Raw genomic sequence first — 20,777 nt, 5'->3', positions numbered from 1 at the left:
ATCTTTCCTGATCAATGCGTTACAAAGGTATTGTAAGTTTTGACCCTAGAATTTACCTTGGGTAACGAAGTTTGTGGCCGAAGTTGGGCTCAGATGATCCTTCCCAGACACATTCAAAGGCAAGTATGGCGATCAAAATCTAACGTCCGGATGAATCGAGACTGTATAGTGTCAGTTTTTGGTTTCAAAGTTCACCTTTGAGAAAGAGGCGTAACTGAACAGTAACGACGGATAGAAATTTGACCCTGCAGGTTGTCAAAAAATTGTACCACTCGGTTTGGGTCGAAGAAGCGGGTGTAAAACGGAAGTCTCGTGTGTCTTGGCATAAACCGAGGCAAGAGCGATGTGAGATGCTTATAAAAGAAGGGGCATGGCGTGGGAGGCTGAGTATGGGTACTTGAATTTATGGAAGTGGGAAAAGTGCTATGAAAATAAAGGATGGAAGGCATCGACTGGTTGTTGATGGAGGAGGGAGAAGATTCCGGTGTATCTTTGGAAGGATCAAAGATCCCACGTCCAGGAAGGGCCAGGGAAACAGCATATAAACATTTTACCTTTCCAGTTTTATGATTGTGGTCTAGGTTTCTGAAGAATTCGTGATGAGCTCTGAGCTGGAAGAAGGGGGCAAGTTCTTCTTGACCGAAGTGAATAAAGTCGTGGTTGACAGAGTTGATGATGGGAATAGGTGTAGTGGAAGAAGGAAGATTCGTGATAAGTGCTTCGAAGTAAAGATGTAATTAAGAAGACATACGTTTGAAAGCTCAGATAAATAAGCAGGTTGGGGTCATCTACTTGCGTGCGCAGACACTGGTAGGAGCCAATATCAGAACCTTCCATTTCCGAATGAATGCAAGAGACGACGATTGGGGAAGGCCGTGAGGAGACCAGTGCCCTAAGAGCGTAGATAGCCAGTCTCCTAGATGGGTAACATCTGACTCATTTCTATGATACCTATCTAACGGTAATCGGGGCGACAGTTAAATCATTTTTGGGCGTGAAATGTGATAACGTAGAAAGCACGAAGCCGAAAACGGTCGCTCACCCGGTAGCCAATGCAGAAGGCATTGACTTGGTAGTATTAAGTAGTAAGGCTGGAACAACAAGCACAGGCTAATTTGACTTAAATTTCTGTGAGTCTGATACAAAAGGGAAGGCATGTTGGCGAACCTCTCCTTGTGCACATGAACTGTGTGAACATGAATACTTATTGCGACAAAGGATGGATTGAGCTATCTACCAGCTTTGGGTATCTTGTTCATCTAGTAGTGGTAGTATCTCGTCTTCAGACATTTTCAATGTCAAGGCTCTTTCCCAACAAACATGTTACTCTCCAAAGATCCCTGGCAATGCTTCTTTTTACCCTGCCTATGCCAGGGATAATTCATGCTTTGCCTGTCTTCTTAACAGGAACTAGCTTTTCTTCGATTTTCAGCTGAGTTTGGCGGTATACAGTGTCGCGAGCCTCATCAAACCAAGCTATCCTAAGGGGCGAGACGTGACCCTGAACGTAGTCAAACAACGCCTTCGACATGGGAGCGCCCATACGAATCCCGACAGATGATACCCTGTGTATTCCGAGAGAAGCACTGAGCCTTTCAGCACATGGCTTCGAGTATCCAACAAGTCTCGTTGGAGAAGGAGAAGCTTTCGAGGCCACAGCAACCATTTGTGGTAATTGACAGTTGAACGCCGATGACTGACCGGAGCGAGCAACGAAGATGACTGCGTAAGGGCCGGGTGTAGTAGTCGTGCAATCGCTATCATTCGATGGTTGCTCTGAGCTCTGTTGCGCCGTGGCAAGCTTCTCGAGATTGCGAGTGATGCTGGCTAAACCGACGTCGACGAAGGAGGCGATCTCGGGCGTGGGTGGACGGTCTGGCTTCTCTGATATCTTTGTGTTTGCAGACTCTTCCTTTCTCTTTCGCTTAGCAGCCCGTTTGCCTTCAGATGGTTTCACATGCTTTTGGCGGTGTTGACCAATGGGCATTAGAAGACTGTGCAATATTAGCAAAAGAATTTACACGCAATACAAATAATTATGGGTGATAGATTGACCGCATGACGGATAGTGTCGGTAACTCGACACTCTAGGGCAGCCTTTGCTAATAATGGAAAGAGTTGTTCGTCGAACAGAAACATACTTGCAAAGCAGCTCTAAGATGGCATCCTGGTCTTCAAATGAGACTTCTGGCCTACAGTTGACTCATCAGTCACGCCCAAAAAACCAAGGCTGGGTTTGAGGTTACCACTGTGTTGCTGAGAAAGGGGTGTCGACTGAATACACCAACTTCTTCCTCAAGGGGGCAGACATAGTTGTTATTGCTATAGCAAGGGCTTGTGCTTATAGTTCGAGCTTTGAAGGGAAATTGACACCCACAGGAATGGGCAGAAGAGATTGGCGAAAAGAGTTGCTTGAATTAGGCCTTCGACTGGGGCAGCTACGGCAAGACTTCAAGACTGGCCAAAGTGTTCGTAGCAGCTGAATATCGCGGCCATAAAGTGTCTAATACTAGCCTATGGATGGTGAAAAGTCTGTTACCAACCTGACTTAACAGCCCAAGAAACTCAAGGCCAGCTTGGTGAGCTGCTGTCTGATTTCAATGAAGACCACGCGCCATATGAAGGCTTGATGTTGGAGATTGTTAGAGGAATATGTTGAAGACTGCTTATGATGCTCTTTTGTTTCACAACAATCTGCAGTCTCGTTTGCAGGGGCGGCAGTGGTGGTAGCGTTGCAAGCAATGGATGAAAAGCATATCAGTAGTCACATGGGGGGAAAAAACGATAAGAATAAAAATCAGTCGTGACGCGAGGCTAATTGGGCGTGGCCTTAGCGGCCGATACGCCGATAAGCGAAGATGCTAGCGTGGGCCAGAAGCGATCAGAGGGGAAAATCCAGACGAACAGACACTAAGCACCAGTTCCAAATGGCCATGATGAAAGTAACGGGTGAGCTCATGCCAAAGGATTGAGACTTATTAGTCGGAGAATTGATGTCGATCTTGAAAGCGCCTTGTCAGTCACGGCAAGAGCAGCATTTTAAAAACTGCTTTGAGAGAATGGAGGAGGATCAGCCGTCGGAAATACTACTGTTGATAACGGGAGAATTAGAGGCAGCAGGGACAAGGGCAAGCTCTCTGGGCCCCGCAAGAGCTACAAGGCCGTCCATTCAGAGGGGCACGGACGACAACGGAAGGAACAGCCTGGTCGGGCAAGCGGCGCTGAGAGGCCGGATGCTACATTAGATGCTTCCCAGGAATGAGTTGGATTACATTTACATACCTTTTTTTTTAAGGGTTTAAAGTTGTTGCCTGGATCGAAGTTATCCATATGCAGAATGAGAGAAGAGAAGCAGGCTAATTTAAACGTGTAAAAAGCAATTGCCTTGGTGTCAAACAAGTAGGATGTGTAATCTGGATAGTACAGTCAAGGCTTCGAATTTTTACACCTTCATTATTGCTGTCATCGTTATTATAATCTAAGTGTTGATGTTATCTTCGGGATTCCTTCAGAAAAAAAAGCGATAAGTAAGATGAATCTTTTGGCGACAAGAATGCCTTTCACCTATTCCTCTTCACAGTCTTCCTGTCGAGAGAAACGCAGGTTGACTGACCTAACATTTAAGGCCATAATAAAGATGTGAGAAGATAATACTGAAGACTGCTGATCTTGAGCAACGCACACACAACCAGCTCTCGTCTTGTTAAGATATGCACCCTGCTTCAGATGCCGATTGGACAGCGGCTCTTTACAGGACCGAAACGGCATATCACTAGGTTTGGTTGATCTATTTGTGCCCTTGGCGGCTGCTGTCACAACCTGAGTGACCAAACAGTCAATCATACAATCATTTAAGAAACCTGAACTTTCGAGTGACGCAATTGCAGTGGGATCGTCTGCCTTAACTGGCAGCATATCTTACTTTTTCCCAAGCCTGAAGAAACAGAAAGTCTAACATTGTTGCGGTACGTACCGGCTTCTCACTACCAACCAGAGCACACCCACCAACGCCACCAGCAGCAACAGCCACACCTTCAGACCCCTCTGGTCCGTTGAGCTCCTGGCTTCTCGTTGACGCAAAGGGTGGAAGGCAAGACAGTCATATCACCTGCCACCTGCTCTTTCTCTGTTACGGGCCACAAACAACCCTCATTCGATCCCCCACTGCAAAAGAAGGCGGCTAAACCTCCTTCCTGCTTTGCATCAAACTGACTCACTACTCTTGCACAAAGAAAGGGAAACAAAGTCCTACCACGACCTTTGATATTGTATCTGCATTGTCCTTATCTTCTCGTTCACGCACACGCATGAGTTGGTGCTCACCAGTCAGCAGAAGGCTGCACTTCTGAGGTGGCTAATCGGGTATCGGCATCCCATTCAAACAGGGTCAGGTAAGAACAACAACGAGGGAAAAACAAGCATCGATCACCAAGTGAAAAATTCAAGACAAGGCAACAGCAAAGGACGGATCAACAGATGCTCAGACGTACTGGCTATCATCCGAATACTACGACTCTACTGATCTCCTTCTCGCTTCAGCTGCTCCCTACCCTGCAGGTACGTATGGCTCTTGCTTACCTTACATGCCTGCCTTTGGTACAAACTCTACCCCTCCCCACTTGGACAGGACTGTTTTCCGGACCATGCGCCTGTGCCACACTGCACCGTCACCCCGCACCTTCCACCATCCAAAACCTTTCTAGCATCAACGTCGCGCGCCTAAAGAAGCTGCCCCCGACAAGCTGGAACGTCCCGAAAGGTACATTGTCTAATCTACTACCTAGCTGCTCACCCTTCTTTTGGAGACAAGAAAGGATATTTGTCCACGAAGAACACCAGCAAGCAACATTCCGACTTCTTTTAATGGGAGAAAATTCACCTGCTCCTCCCGACCTCTGTCTTTTGCTCTTTGCTAGGCACTGACAAGCTAAGGTGAGGCAAAGCACGGAAGTCTCCTACTTCCACTAACCTATCTCTGCCATCATTACACCACCTACGATTATCCACCTCGCAAGCGTAAGGTACCTTCCCGCCCGTCCCTTACCTCATCCTGCCCCATCTGCGTCTCCAAACCGATGAGCATCCTCCCCTCCCCCTCCAAAGCTCACAGCTCCAGTGGATTCACTTACGCCCGCACCGCGTCTGACTAGAGAACCAAAAAAGGACGACGTGCACCCCTGCACTTCCCCCAAAAAAGCCCACCTTGAACACAACCTGCTTGGGTCGTTGGACTTCAGCCTGCACTTCGGTATCGTCACCTCGACATCCTTGCGCTCTCCCCCCAATCATTTTTTCCCCAAGCCCTCTGCTCTTACTGAGGCATCAAGCCGCGCAGCCTTGTTCGTTTTAATCTATTTGCCTTTCAGTCATTACTACTCACTGCGTGCAATCTTCTGTTCTCCTGCTCCGGCACCGTCGCTAGAAAAAAAAAAAACCACATGCTAATTCTGGCCAGCTGCTACCGAGTCGTCTCTCGCGCCCGAGTGACGTCTCTGGAGCTCCAGGACCCGCGCTGCAACTCCTCATTGCACCAACCAGATGGACCAGCCTACAGGATCCTCGGAAGCAACAGAACGCGCGGTCTCTTCTGAGCCTAGCTCAACCAGACCAAACCCCTTCACTGAGGGCGACGACGCCTCCAGAAAGCGGCGCCGTACTTCCATGTCTGGAGGCTCCCGAAGCCGATCTGTGGAAAGCACTAGGCCGGGGCTCGACAACTCAAGCTCTCCAGCTACAGACACCCTCGCCGAAGATCTCAATACCCAGGAATCCGCCATGAAGATAGATACCGGGCCTTCCACTCCGCAAACACCTGAGTTGCAATCAACAACCCTCGAGCCGCCGATAGAACCCCCCTCGAGCCGTGTTACGATAAACCTGCGCAATGCCGCCCAACTTGCCCCTTCCTCCTCGTCCCCAACCTCGCCGACGCCGCGAACGTTATCGAGCCAGCCGACCGATCCTTCGGAAGGCGTCAAGAAGAGCGTTGAGGACTTGGAGGAAGTTGACATGATACAAGCTCCGATAGAGATCACAGATACCCCGCCGTCTACATCATCGAGCATGCAGAGTCCCGAAGTTGAGGTGGTTGCCATCCCAGACGATGACCAGGATGCTCCTTTCGACGACGAAGTCAGCATTATCAGAGAAGATACGTCTCCTCTCGATCCGACCGCCGACTTCCCATACCATGAGCCCAATGAGCCGCTGCAAGAAACGGTATCCAAGCTAATTAACTACCTCTCTCCGCCCCGTAAGTTTCCCCTTACGTCTTAAGATTCCGGTCCTAACTGAACATAGAAGTACCGCCAGATGAAGCCGTGCTAGACTCCTTACGAACTTGGATGATATCATACATAAGATATGTGGGCACTGTTGGTGTCAAGGCTGCGTACGAGACGCACACTGCTTACCATAACTTCTGGCATATGTTCCCAGAGCTTGCGTGGATGATATCTAACAAGAAGTTAGTGTTGCATCTCCCGCTAATTGGAATAAATTGCTAACAATCTTGTACAGACTATCGGTGACGCGGGACACCCGGCATGCCATTACCGAGTTCTTCCTCGCATACTCTAAACTGGCCTCTTTCTTCGTCGAGTTCGATTATCTGACTGCTCAAGCGTTCCAAATAGCCCCGGAATCTGAGCGTCGGCAGCCAGATTTTCTGCTTGGTCGTTATGTGCCGCCCCTAATGTCCTTCGCCCGAAGAGAAGAGTCACGATCGCAGAACGGGCAGTTGTCTGATGAGGAGAACTACTGGTCACGGTCAAGTGACATTGCGGAGATGATGAATCTGTTTCAGTCAGAATCTGGTAGCATCAAGGGGCTGAGCAAGCTCACGCAGGTGCATCTGAACAATGCCCCAAGATACCAGCACTTGATGGATGTGCTATTGCCAATCGCTAATATCACGGCTCTTGTCCTTCAAAAGACGATCCAAGCCGTGCGCGCTCAAGCAATACCCGAAAATATTGAAATCGCAAAGGCAAGACTGGCCGAAGGCCATGTGCTTTACGACATGGTTTCCGGCGCCTTAAATACCATTATCGAGAGGAACGTAACTCAGCTCTCCAACGAGACATCAGCAGCAATCATAACTGCCCTGTCCGAGATTCTCAAGTATTCATTGAACGGTGACGATGAGTTGGCGACCGAAAGACTGAAAGCTCACCGGCAGCGCTATCCCCAATTACCTTCCAAGTTCACCCCGGAAGCTATCTCATTAGAATGGCGGCTCAGCATGCTTGGGAAACTCATTACGTCCAGTCAGATGCAGCTGCGCGTTATGGCAGCCTCAACAATGTGTCATGATTTGGTGACCTGCTGGAAAAAATACGGCGACAATGAAGAAGATAGCAACCAACTCCTTACGTATGTTGCAGAGTATCTTCTCCGTACCAAGCTGGTCGACTACATTCTCGGACCGACTTGTCACCCTGAAATCACGCTGGAAAGCGGCAACATTGTTGGCTTCCTGGTGGTTACGCGCTTTTACCGCAACGAGCAATCCGACTTGCTTTGGCAAACGATCACAACAACCCAAGACCCGCGGATTGCAGAAGCATTGATGCGTATGACACAGAGCATAGCAAATCTCTTCTACAAGGAGCAGTTGTTGTACTTGTGCGAGAAGCTGCATAGCCTTCCCATCGACAACTTCACCTCGCCTGTTCGAAACCTCTGTGATGCCATCCTTCGGAACCTGCAGACAAAGTTTCAACTTAATGGAGAGACCCCAAGCATCTCACCATTGAGTCTTTGTATCCGTCTTCTACGACAGTCGTCAGTGTATAGTCCGGACTCGCACATTGCATATCCCGAAGTGCATCATTTTGCGATGACCAAATTCAGGGATTTGGCTAGAGACGGGCTTGATCCAGAGGTTCGAAAAGAGTTCTACGCCGATTGCATAAAGGATATCGCCGCAAAATCTTCCACAACGCTGGGCACTCTCTGGTGTCTTTCTATGGCTTTGCGGCCCGCTATCGCGACCGAGTTGCGTGTCCTAACAACGGAACATAACCTTACAGCCCTGCTTGTTGATGAACTTGAGCATGCAATCGAACAAGGGAAACAGGCTGGAATTCCAATGGTTCTCTGCGAACATATCAATTCTCCTCGCAGAGAGTTAATTAGCTGCATTCTTAACCACGAACCTACCACCGTCTCCGCCGATCTTGGACCACGTCTTTGGGATATGCTAGTTGGTCATGGTACTGCTTGTCAAGAGGATCGGAATGCCGGCTGGTTGATCATCAATACAATTCCAGACTCGGCGCTTGGAAACCCGTTTCTGTCGGTATGTTTTACTGAGTATCTGCCTAATCTTGCGCGCGATTGTCTCTGCGAAGGCGCGTTACAGTTCGTCAGAAGTGCAGTGCTTCCTCGCGTCAATGACATCAACGATATCATACTGGATGATGAGGAGAGTCTTGCACAGAGTGGGGTGGAACAACTTTGGCGCATGATCCTTGACGCAGACAATTCGACGCTCGTGGAAGCCGCAATCCAGACACTCGTGGGAGAAATCTATATTGATAGCAAGTCCATCCTGACATACCCGCATTATAGAGCCTGCCAAGTTCACCTTGGCTTGGTCAACCGTTGTCTGAAGCAGATGGAAGACGCTGCAAAGCGTCTGGAGTCCTTCAACGATGGAACTCGGAGTGGGGACGACGAGCCTATGGTTATCGTGGCGACAGATGAACAGATACGGGAGCAAGAGCGCATCTTTACACGCTCACTTGCAGTTCTTCGGCACTTCCTCAAGGCACACCAAGCCAAGTCCCATTTCTCTGCTCCTGATCTTCGCGCTCTTACTCCTGGCTCACCAAGTGTTGCCGAAGGAGAATCGGCTGAACTTAAGTTCCAATCTTTTGATGGCAATAAACAGACGGACATAATACCCTTGGAAGTTGGGCGGCGAAATACGGCGGCTTCCCTTTTGGCCAGCATCAGGCAAGCCACTGGTTTCGAAAACTATCGGATTTACTATCGTGGACATCCATTCGCACCCAACGAGGTCGATGTTTGCCGGTCCTTGGAGGAATTGAAGATCCACGACGGTCTGATTTTGGTCAAACGAGATGAGAATGGCATAGCCGCGGCGACTAGGATCAAGCCAGGTGCCTCTCTTCTTGAGATTGAAATTCTGGGACATTTCAAGCAACTGTGGAATTACCTGAGTATGCAGGAGACTCTTGCTAGAGAGGTATGTGCTTGTCTTATCTGATGTTCCAATCTTTAAACTAACGACTTCATAGATTCATGCGTTCTTAATCAAGCTACCCGCAGATGCGCAGATGCTGGCTGCTTTCGATTCTCCTGACACGTCTTACCATCAGATATTCCCACTGGGGCACACATTTAAATCCCTCTACGCTATATATGCGATGAAGGAATACATGGATTCTGCTGCTCGTCAGTTGAAAGAAGCTACTTCCACCATATCCGACGACGAGGTTGCTGTTGAACTTTACCTCGAAGCTTTAGTAAGGGTGCGACACCTAGTTGTAGCAGCTATTTCCGACCCCGCAATTATCGACAGCTGTCCTTCTGAGACATTGAAAAATCGGCTGACATTCAGCTTGATGAATGCCTACATGCTGACTCTTAGAGGTAGCTATACCGGGATATTTGCAAACAAGCTAGCTAATCATGATACAGAGCCAGAGGTCTCCGGCCTCTCCTTCAAGCCCAAGGCTGTAGCCATAGCACCCGCCAACCGACTAGTCGACATTCTAAAGTCAGCTGTTATCGGACGGCGCAGCGACGCCTTAGTCTCTCTTGTAGCATCAACATTCACAGCAATTCTTAGAAGCATTTCTATCGACTTGAACTTTTGGACCGCTTTCAAGTCCCTGCCAAATCTAGAAGAGCTTTTTGGAACTCTCCTTTTGGAAGAACCTTCTGATACGATTCGTTCCAACATTGCCAAATTGATTGAGGAGAGAATTATTTACCCCGTGGAGTGAGTTCCCACCACTAACATATCTTTTATAGTCTACTTACACAAATGTACAGGCCGACTATCAATACTCGCGCTTTCCGTGAATTTCTTTGGCCGGTCCTTACTGGGCTCATTCTCAGAGCTACGAAGTTACCAACACAAAGCCAACAAGTCTTCGGGCTAGCTCACACCCTTCTAGTGGAGTTGACTATTGATAACCCAAAAGCAGTGGATATACCTGAATTGGCACGGCAATGCGGTGACCTTTTACTGGAACACGAATCGATTGAAGTGAGTTAGTTCAACCCAGTGTCGTAAGCTTCCACTAACAGGATAAGATACTTGGACATGTCGGGTCTGAGGACACAGTGGCTAGCGGCTTGGCGAATCTCCTCTCCAGCTGCCTAAGAGGCGAGATGGACCTGGACGTAGAACAGGAGCTCCCAGAGTCAGTCCAACAGGATGTGAAGTTAATGCGCGCGGCTAACAAGCAAAACAGGAATCTTGGCAGTAGATTGTTCTGGAAACACCTATTTCCGCCTCCCCGGCAGCAACACGGCGCAGGCCGAACCTGCATTCTATCAACTCAAACTAGATCAGTTATGACCGACATCATCTTCGATTTGGTATGTAACTCGGAGCGAGAGTTGTATATGATGCTTTCCGACTTGGACAGCCTGGTTCCATTCGATGAATTTGACAGCGGTTTGTTTCTCAACTCCATCGGTGCCAGTGGATTTGCTCACATTTGGTTCAGATCCATATCTTTACGAACTGCAACCACAGTTCGATCGCATGTCTGCAGTGAGAGCTGCATGTGGCTATGCAGGGCTTCGGAATCTTTCGAACACCTGTTATCTAAACTCACTCCTAACGCAACTCTTTATGAACACCGGCTTTCGCCACTTTATGATAAATGCCCGCTCTTCCGATCAGCTGCAATCCGGAAATCTACTCAAGGAGACACGGAAGTTGTTCGCCTTCATGCAGGACAGTTCGCGCAAGTTCATTGACCCTAGCTTACTTGTCGGATGCATCAAGACATACGAGGAGACCCCCATTGATGTTCACAACCAGATGGACGTTGATGAATTCTACAATCTGCTTTTTGATCGCTGGGAGGGACAGCTTTCAGCGGCAGAGGAAAGAAAAGTTTTGCGGTCTTTCTACGGCGGCCAACTAGTGCAGCAGGTTGCCTCCAAAGAATGCGAACACATTTCAGAGCGGCTTGAACCTTTTTCGGCTATTCAGTGCGATATCAAGGGAAAATTGACATTGCAAGATAGTCTTCAAGCTTATGTAGACGGAGAAATCATGGAAGGAGGTGAGTATTATTACTGCCAGCATACCCGAGTAAGGCTGATAAGTTCTAGACAACAAGTATAAGTGCTCGAGCTGTGATCGGCATGTCGATGCAGTCAAAAGGTTCGTCTGCCTTATCCTGAACATTGGGTCTGTTGCTAAACATCTCTCCAGGGCCTGCTTAAAAGACATTCCCGATAATCTGATCTTCCATTTGAAACGGTTCGACTTCAATCTTCGCACATTGATGCGCAGCAAGATCAATGACTACTTCTCCTTTCCCAAAAAGATCGACATGCGCCCATACACGATTGATCATCTCGGCTCCCCTTCTGATTCCGGTGAAGAAGATATCTTCGAGCTTGTTGGCGTTCTTGTCCACGCAGGCACCGCAGAATCCGGCCATTACTATTCGTACATCCGAGAGCGACCCAGCACCGGTTCTTCCGAGAGCTGGTTCGAGTTCAACGACGATGTCGTCTCCCCATGGAATCCAGCGGATCTGGAAAAGTCAACATTTGGTGGTCCGGACATGCCCTTCGACAATGGCGTGTCGTACGATAAGACCTACAGCGCGTACATGCTATTCTACCAGCGGTCATCGGTTTTGAAGGCGGAACAGGAAAAATTGGAGAGCCTTCGTCTATCAACTCCTTTGAAAGTCGAGGTTCCCGCTGCCGTCGCCGAGCATATTATGGGAGAGAATACCATCCTACTTCGACGCCACTGCCTTTACGACCACAGTCACTCAGCATTTGTTCTCAAGATATTCGAGCACACCCGGATGCGGAACGGAGGCAGTTGCTCTTCAGTACATGCCGTAGAGCAGCGGGCGATGCACATGCTTCTTGGCCATCTCGACCAAGTTGTCTCGCGAACCAAGGATCTACCTTATTTTGATCTGTTTCGAGACGAAATTGAGCATGCCTGCATCAACTGCGTTAAGTGCGCGATGGACTTTTTCGAATATTTCCAGGAGCGACACGAAGCATTTCGGCAGCTTCTTCAGAGAAACCCGGACACCAATGTCAGATACGCAGTGGGCAGCATGTTTATCACAGCTCTCCGAAAGATCAAGGCCTCAGAACCTGAGCTTTGGAGCTTGTCTCAAGCAGACATGATGGAAGAACCTATCATGGTGCAGGTTATGCAGTTGTTTGACACTCTTTGGAGCAACTTTCACGCTAATATTCGGGCTTGGCCTGAAGTTTTTCAAACAATCCTATCTTTTGCCAAACTGGGAACATTGGAGACAGCCTTACTCTTGTCAGAAGACTGGTTTGTCAAGGTGTTGCGCATTGTTTTCGCGGATGCAAACTTGGACATGCCTAATCATTACGTCCGAATGCTTCAGAACGTGATTCGTCGCGTGAACAACACGCGTGCGATTCAATACGATATGATCATTCAGTTGATCGACCACTTCATTGGTTCTCTAGAGGATGTCCTTGACGCTAACGCAATCGTGGATAATCCTGAGTTGCGGTTGGAAATTTGCATGGAGCAACGCCCGCAAAAACTGCCTTGGACACCAGTGGAAGTCAACATTCTACTTCATGAGTGGGGCAAAGGAGCCGGCAGCACTTTTATCAAGAAGCTGATTGATCTGAATCAAGATCACATCTCCACGGCATCTATCATTAAGAGGGTCATGAGCTTGAGCTCCGAGATGGAGGTCAAAGTCTTCTTCGCAATCAGGAGCATGATTAGCGGGCAAATCGTGCAGTACTCGGTAGCCCCACATATCTCGGCAGCGGCATTGTTCTCTGAGCAAAGCAGAACCGCCCCTTATGTTCAGTCCCTTTTCCGCCACATCGCCGTTCAATGCCGGAACCTGCAGAACTCGGAAGGCGGTGCCTTTTTGAGTTTCTTCAAGCTGGCCTACGCCAGTTTGCAAACCGACAGCGACGAGGTTAAGGTTGGCCGGTATTCCTTGTATATCGACCATATCCCTGTATGGGCACCTAGCCTGCTAGGTTACTATGACCCCGAAATACGACGCGAGACGGAAGAATTCTTGTCTTTGTGGCTGTCGAGCCACGCGCCGGAGAGCAATGACGACAAGTTTGCAATTACTGTGAACATGGCTGCCCGAAAGCTTGCCATGAATTGCTTACTTTACATCAGAGAGAACTTCGTGCAGAGGCGGGCCCAAGTAGCGAAGCAGGCTACTGAAAATCTGCAAAGTATCATTTTCGCATGCGAACCGTATTTTCAGATTGATGTCGAAGCCGAGGGGGATCGCATCGTAACGCAGACCGAATTCCAGGATATTTTTCGCTGTAAGTGGCTCGCAATACATGTTATCAGCTTAAAAAGCTAACCTCAAATGACAGCAATTATTGAGCCACTCCGACGCATGACGGTGGAAGAATTGGAGGATGAGGGCTCCGGTATGTCCCCAGGACTCTACAGTGACTCGGATACAATCGCCTCAGGACCATGAGGGCTGACTTGTCGGCGGCCCAGACTGGGAAAACTCAATCGCATCATCAGAACCACTGGAGAGCATGGCAGACATCAGTATGCAGGCGGTCTGTGATTTGCCAGATGCGGAACAATGAAAACAAAAGAACACCCATAACGACGTGAATGACCACAAGATTACTTGAACAATTTCTTTTTATTGTGCGACATGGTAGGGAACAGTCCAACCACGCAAGGCGTCAAAGGAGACGAGTGCCATTTGGAACGAATATCGGACTAGCGACATGAAGCGCTATACGGGATGGTGGAGGTCTTGCATTTTAGTGGCGTGCCGGCGTTCTAGGCCCAGAAAAGGGTGAACGGCTTTAGCCGTTGAATATTGATGGCGACGATGGAATTGAAGTTCATTACGAGTGGACCTTGGCGAGATCAGTAGATGAAGCTCCGTAAGGAGCCACGAGCGGCCTGCATTGGGACCAGCACAGTTGAGATTGCAGAGGGAATGTGATAGAGCATCCATGTATTGTCAACGCTAGGGTAGCCGGCGATGACCTCGCATCAGGTTTAGCGAGAGAAAGACGGGAATGTGCAAGTTATTTTTGGCACGCAATAGCGTGGACCGGCGTGAAATCACCATAGTCTATCGACCAGCTTTCCGGGCAGGTTTGGACGCTACATTGGCCTTTGAGGTGAAGGTGCGAAAGGAGGTAACTACGGATAAGGACGTCCTCTAAGATTAGATCAACACGAGTAACCAAAGATGGATTTGTATTATGGTAACGGGAGGGGGGAAACGGGCCATGGAAGTCGTTGCCGAGTTCCAACCGCCGAACATTAAGACGACTGGACTTGCGATATCGTTTTTAGTACAGAAAAAGGGACCCCGTTTGGGCGGAGGCGATCACTCAATTGGCCCACAAGAGTTGCAGGGACGAAGTAGGTCTGCAGAAGGAGGGGCAGGTTGGCAGCTCACACGCCAAACTAAAATGACTAGCTGGCATCTCACGTGGGAGGAGGATCGTTCTTATTTTGAACAAAGAAAAAATAGTAATCCCCAGTCACCGTAGATCATTTGTAGATCCAGGTAAGGATCTAGCTCGATTGGTCGACTGTGTTTGCGCCTAAACTAGAAGGTCAGACGGTCTCTTTGTGTTTTTTTTCCCCTTTTTATTATTTTATTTGTGTTTTTCCCCTCCGTAGATGTTCATATTTAGAACTGTGATGTGTAAGGTTACGAGGGGCGATCTGCCACAGCGAATGAGGTTCGCTCTTCGGATGTAGAGCGGTTGGACGGATTGGAAATGGTCCTAATGTCGGTCAGAGTCTAGACGCAGGGACCGACTGAGGCGCTGAGGGCGAGGGTGGAGGCAATCCAAATAGGAGAGGCGCTGGAAGATGGAGATGATGCGAAACGTTATTTTGGGATTTGGAAGTGCTGGTGATCCTTTGCGCAAAGTTAAAGTGGGCGGCTCACTCTGCGATCGCTCGCTGTGCGCCATTCCATGATCTTTCACGTTCCAATCAAAAACCTACGTTCGGTTTGAGACGATTTGCAATTCTCGCCGCCAGTCTTGGCAAGCTACGACGAGAAAGAGTGCCGTGTGAAGCACCGTGTGTTGCTCCTCGAGGCTGACGGGGTCTTGGCTCTCGTTTGGCTGGGTGAAACATGATTGGCAGCGTTCGTGAAGTAGTTTAGTTTTGGAGATCCGGCAGGTTGACAGCGGGTGAGGGAAATCTTTGGGGAGGGAAAGCACAGGCAGGATACAGCTGGATAGACACCACCGAAAAGCTAGCCGATCACAGGCTTATGGCATGTTTGGCGGTTTCGTGTGGGATCCTTCAGTTTGTGTGGCACGAGGCTCACCTGTTCTTATGACGTGCGTCTGTGTTTCGGAGATGGGGCGGTGGTGTGTGTACCACGCTCTTGGGACCATCACAATGGGGAGGGGAATTCGGACGAAAAGATCAGGTTGCTCTAGGTAGTCGCGATCGTTTTCGATCGGTGGATGGTTTTGTATGCCTCTTGGCACTACTGAGGGGTCAAAAAGAGCGAGGGGAAATGCGAGGACGAGGGCGGTGATGGATGGCTTGTTGCGATCTCGATGGCGGCAAGAGATAGCCAAGAAGACATATTGGGGCTGTTCTTACGTTGTCGAAAGTCTGTCCGTTACTTCTGGAGCATCTCCCGAGTCTATTACTGCCATGTACCTACCATCTTCAAGTCTCAAACAACGAAGTTGCACGCCCAGCCTCGACCGCATGGTTTGAACTTGATCATTGTTCGAAGTTTGCTATCTCCCCCCGGACGATGTCCCCATGATGGATCGACTGTCGAGCGGGAGGCAATTTATCTCGAGGGCATGTCGAGACGACGGCAAGAGAATCTAGGGAGGGTCTGATGGAGAATCTTCTGGGGTAAATTGACCTTTCTCTCGTAGTTTTTCCGTCTGTGACATGGAAACTCAAGTAAATTGGGCAGCGAGTCTCAGACCGAGTGTTCGGTTGATGATAGAATGGATTTTCAGGGCCATCGGGCTTAGTATGAGGCTTATCTGCCAATCCTCATCAACTTGAAATCGTGGCTCTTGGCTCCCATTGCTGGGCTTGTTTTTTTTTTTTTTTTTTTTTTGCTTTCTTGGATTATTGCTATCTGAATCAATGGTGCTGGAATTGGCCAGGTTCCCCCAAGGCTACTACCCTTCTGCCATCCCTCCTTTTAGCCAAAGCTGGGGCCCGATGAAGGCCCCTCTTCACCGTTGCACCTCCCATCGTACCCGAAAGCAATCTATTTTTGACACTGGCGAGAACGGCGGGCCCGGTCATGCACGAATCCTTGCCCGGCACACACGTCGATCTGCCAAAATGGTACGTAGATTCTCGCTAGAAACTACCTGGCCAATAACATCTTAGAGACGAGGCGCGGGGTGGCGCTGAAAATAGCACCGTAGCCGCCGAGAGGGACGGGAGAAGCATGCGCTACTGCAAAAAGGAGCTGGGGAAATTCTACGATTGGACCACCTGGGTTTCTGGAAGGGGAGATTTTTTGGCATTTGGGAAATGACTGGCAGTTGACGAAAGAGGGGGAGCCTCCATTTTCTGACTTCATTTTTAGGTATTTTTGTCTGCGATGTGATGAAGTGCAGTAGCCTCTCTATACTTTGCTATTTCAATCTTTGACGTCGCCCATTCAACGAAGCTAGCTGGGAGCTACCTTACTTTTTGAGGGGTTAATGCCGTGCCTGTTAAGGTACGACTGGGTCAGGGTAGAACACGTTGGCTTGACGTTTGATGACGGGCTGAGATAGATGACAGCGGGGGCGGCAGAACCGCACCATCACATCACACCGTCAGTCCAGGTTAGATCGGCTCCTCTTTCCCTCCCGCCCTCCCACATTCCTTGGCCTTGTCACATCTGCCTCGTCACCAGTTATCCAAAATGCAAAGATGTGAGAAGACTACCGCAAAAAAACATTGGAAGATCATGAAACAAACACCTGCTCCCCCCCAACCCCACGCGCCGGCATATCCAAATGTTCCTCGCCTCACACCCCCCCATCATCTAGAAGAAACGGGTTTCATCTTTTTTGGCGCCTGGCCTCATTGCACAAAGCCTACGTCTGTCAGAAACGCCACGCCCAAGAAACCTTTTTTTATCCCACTTTTATTTTCTCCCTTCTTCACCCCGGCATACACGTAGTTTACAGCTGCGTGGTATCTGCGTGGTGGTGGGTCCTATCCGAAGTAGCCCTTGTAGTCGTCGTCGCCGCTGGTATCTTAAGTCCTCTTTGGCCTAGCCTCTCTCGACAGGAATAGAGGGGCACGTACCCGTAAGATTGTTTTGAGTTGCATCGCAGCAGACGACAAAGGGCAATTCGGGTGCTCAGGGGTCTTGCATACGAAGACTCTTGTTTCAGATTTTTGGGTTTGAAGGTAGCCTGTCCTACGCACTGCGTTGTTGATATATCTTCGTCTGTCCTCCCATTCATTGTTCTCGAATCCAAGACGAACATCATCAAACAAAGGCGTCGACGCCGAATACCATTCTCGACACTCTTTCAAGCTCAGGCCTGGTGCTCAGAGCCAATTTACCACCTTTTAATACACACTGGCCTGTTTTGCTTCAACTTCATCTTCGACTCTACCATCAACCTCTCGATAAAGTCAGTCACCATGACTCTCAGGGGCCGCATTTCATCGCCTTTGGAGGCCGGCACCTCTATTCTTGACGTCCAGAACCTGCCGCCACATCTTAATGAAGCCCTCGAGTATGCCTCAAAGAGGCTCGCCAGGAAGGGCCTTCACGTAACCCTAGTCATCGCCAGGCGGGAGTATCAACTTCCTAGACCCGTCCCATCATCTTCCGTGCTCACCTCGCCTACGATGTCGCCTCCTGCATCACCGCCAACCCCTTCCTCTCGCTTTGGCTTCGCCTCGCCAGTCTCGTCGTTCAAGAAGCTCGTTAGAACCAACACCGGCTCCAGCATCTCATCGGTTTCTACTGTTTCTTCAGCCGGAAGTGAAAGTCAGCGCAGCCCAGAGACCTTCACCTTCACTCCCTCCTTCTTGATGGATACCAATGGTCCAAGATTGAGATGGCCTTTGTCCCCGGGTATCCCACTCTCGCCACCTCCAATGACCCCCTCGGTTGCGTCTTCAATAATCACGGACGCCTCTGGGCCTATGTCGCCCAACCCTTTTGGCATCCGCCTCATCCACGCAGATCTGCTGACGGATAAGCAAGAGAGGACGCTCCGCCAAACCATTGAGCGCGCAGAGAGGAAGTTCCGCATTGGGTAGGCTTTTCTAAATTTTACCCTTGAGAGAAACATCACTAACACGGCCAGAACCGAGTGGCTCCCACCAGTTGTAGATGGCTCATCCTGTGGCCTGACAAGCAGCTTGATCCGCTGCTCTATCATCCAGAATGAAGTCCTGTTCGCCTCCGAGGGTTTGACTCTGGTCTCCTTGGACCGCCTTTACACTTTCAAGGCAGCTCTGTCCAGCTACTCACGCACGGGCGCACCGCTGAGGCTCGAAGATGCCGTTGATGAGCTTCGCCGTCTCATCCTCTCCCGCGCGGGCAGGAAGGTCTCCAAGTCTGACCTCCTCCGCTCCTATGACTGGCTCAGCGTCACCGATGCCGCTCTGTCAGATGTCGACAAGATGTACCGCAGGGCATACGGCGGCGTGGACCACATCGGCGCCATCGAGGGAGTCGGCTCTGCGGCTCAGGTGGAGATGACCATGAAGGAGCTCGAGAAGGACGTTGACGAGACCATGGCCGCGGCCATCAGCACCATCAAGATCAGCAAGCCACCATCGCCCAAGGGCCCCGTACTGAAGCTGCAGACCAACTTCGACACCGAGCCGTCCCCACCCATCGTTGAGGCCGACGAGCTTTCGGAGGATGAGGACCTGACAGCCCGCCCGGAGCGTCAACCGCTCGTATCCATTTGGAGCCCCGTATCCATCGCAGAGGTTCTGCAAGAGGACCGCTTGCACGACAACGGTCAGAAGCTGGGCCCGATGACACCCAAGGGATACGACGACATCTCGCCCATCACCAGAGGAGAATGGGGTTTCCTTATGGGCCCTAGCGGCGTCGGCGGTGGCCGGACGGCACCGGTCGTGACTTGCTAAATTATTTCTTTGTTTTGCATTTTAGATGTTTAGACAGGTTCAGGACCTTTTCTTCTTCTTCTTCTTCTTCTTCTTCTTCTCTTTTTCTCTTTTTCTCTTCTTGTAAGATAGCTTTATATCTCTGGTGGTGGCGACTTCACAAGTTTAAAGTTTGGATACCATGGCCGCGATGCCATTCATCATTTTGTACATTACCTGCATCATAAAAAAAACAGGAGACTTTTATATCATTCTGGGTATCATTATTTCGTGCTGTGCCTCTACCAACCGTATCGGTTCGATGCCTCCTTCCTATTATTCTTGCCTTTGGCAAAACTATCCTCAAGAGCCTCACGCTGGTTCTGCACAGCGTTGACAAGTTGCCGCAGATTGTGCTTGCCTGGTGCGATGGATCGCACGGGGTTGTGGATCTGCTGTTGACCAGCGGCCCTGAGCTCCTCGTTGTGCTTGTACTCCTCGTCTGTGTTAAAGTTGATAACCCTCGACGCTGTTTGCTGGCCTCCTTTTTGTCTGCCAAATAGTTCGCGTCGCGCTGCCGCGGATAGATTTAAATCATCGGCAATGTCATCGAGGGAGTTTCCGCCGGCGGGTGCTGTTGATGGTACTGGGTAGTTTCCATGCGCGCCGTAATCCGCGTAGCCATTTGACTCGTCCGTTTGTACCGTCTCGAAGAGTGGTTCGTATGCACCACTGGTAACCGTGGTGGTCTCCTCTGTCAACGTCTCTTCCGGCTCTATTGAGAAAAGGGAGACCTTCTTCGGTGCCGGCGCTGGCGCTGGCGCTGCCGCGGGGGCCAGCGTTTCCTTGGTCTCCGTCTTCGCTGGCTCGGCCTTTGGAGTAGCTGCTGTGGCCAAACCCGTCGTCTTCTTCTTTGTTTTCCTTGCGACAGATAAAGGTCTGAACATCATCGGCTTCCCAACCAATTTCACTTCATCCGCCGGCTTCATGCCATCCGGTATCGTTGGTTGCGGTGTAGCCTTGGGCGCTGGCAAGCTGAAGCCGCTATCGCCCGCGCTCGATCCCTCGCCATCGCCTCTATCACGACTGAAACCAGGCTCGGCTCCGGTCTTCAACTGGAATGCCGGACGCGAGGTGCTGCTTTGCGCCGGGGCGGCGGCCTTTGCGGCGTTCTTGGGTGCCGGTAAGAACGAGTTGAAACCGCTGAACAAGCCACTCTTCCCTGTTCTTGCACGCTTCGCTGGGGGCTCCTCGTTCGAAGGTTTGGGTTCTTCGGTTTGCGCCGATGGTAGATTGACAACAATCTTGCCTGGCTTCGACCTGTCGACGACTTTCTGGAACGGCTTCTTCGTGCCAGTAGATGTGGGCTTCGCGACGGTCGGCTTGACGGGCGCTTCGTCCTCCGACCCCGATGATTCAGAATAATCTACTAAGCCCATCTCCACAGTTGGATTCTCAAATTTGGTTGACGGAGAATAATTATGACGATTACACACTG

At 50.0% G+C, this 20,777-nt stretch overlaps 4 protein-coding genes across 4 annotated transcripts; 2 read left to right on the top strand and 2 right to left on the bottom strand.

Moving 5' to 3' along the window:
• Window positions 1-1,381: 1,381 nt before the first annotated feature.
• CTRU02_212748 (uncharacterized protein) lies at window positions 1,382-2,311 on the bottom strand (the record flags this gene model as incomplete). Its single annotated transcript, XM_036723414.1, has 3 exons — window positions 1,382-1,994; window positions 2,142-2,192; window positions 2,247-2,311. The coding sequence occupies 3 exons, from the start codon at window positions 2,309-2,311 to the stop codon at window positions 1,382-1,384; spliced, it is 729 nt and encodes a 242-aa protein (XP_036584690.1).
• A 3,227-nt stretch (window positions 2,312-5,538) lies between these two features.
• CTRU02_212747 (ubiquitin carboxyl-terminal hydrolase) lies at window positions 5,539-13,700 on the top strand (the record flags this gene model as incomplete). The annotated part of the gene is made up of 12 exons (XM_070205902.1): window positions 5,539-6,253; window positions 6,301-6,466; window positions 6,520-9,214; window positions 9,267-9,621; window positions 9,670-9,973; window positions 10,027-10,243; window positions 10,291-10,400; window positions 10,452-10,657; window positions 10,710-11,276; window positions 11,326-11,377; window positions 11,429-13,536; window positions 13,591-13,700. The coding sequence occupies 12 exons, from the start codon at window positions 5,539-5,541 to the stop codon at window positions 13,698-13,700; spliced, it is 7,605 nt and encodes a 2,534-aa protein (XP_070060295.1).
• A 4,151-nt stretch (window positions 13,701-17,851) lies between these two features.
• Window positions 17,852-19,321, top strand: CTRU02_212746 (uncharacterized protein; the record flags this gene model as incomplete). Its single annotated transcript, XM_036723416.1, has 2 exons — window positions 17,852-18,474; window positions 18,526-19,321. The coding sequence occupies 2 exons, from the start codon at window positions 17,852-17,854 to the stop codon at window positions 19,319-19,321; spliced, it is 1,419 nt and encodes a 472-aa protein (XP_036584692.1).
• A 260-nt stretch (window positions 19,322-19,581) lies between these two features.
• On the bottom strand, window positions 19,582-20,718 carry CTRU02_212745 (mitotic checkpoint regulator domain-containing protein; the record flags this gene model as incomplete). The annotated part of the gene is made up of 1 exon (XM_036723417.1): window positions 19,582-20,718. One exon carries the CDS (start codon window positions 20,716-20,718, stop codon window positions 19,582-19,584), a length of 1,137 nt encoding a protein of 378 aa, XP_036584693.1.
• Between the last annotated feature and the right edge of the window lie 59 nt (window positions 20,719-20,777).

This window comes from Colletotrichum truncatum (assembly GCF_014235925.2).
Source record: "Colletotrichum truncatum strain CMES1059 chromosome Unknown Contig_0009, whole genome shotgun sequence".
In the NCBI taxonomy this organism is placed as follows: Eukaryota; Fungi; Ascomycota; class Sordariomycetes; order Glomerellales; family Glomerellaceae; genus Colletotrichum; species Colletotrichum truncatum.
This window is presented reverse-complemented; position numbering and strand designations above follow the sequence as displayed.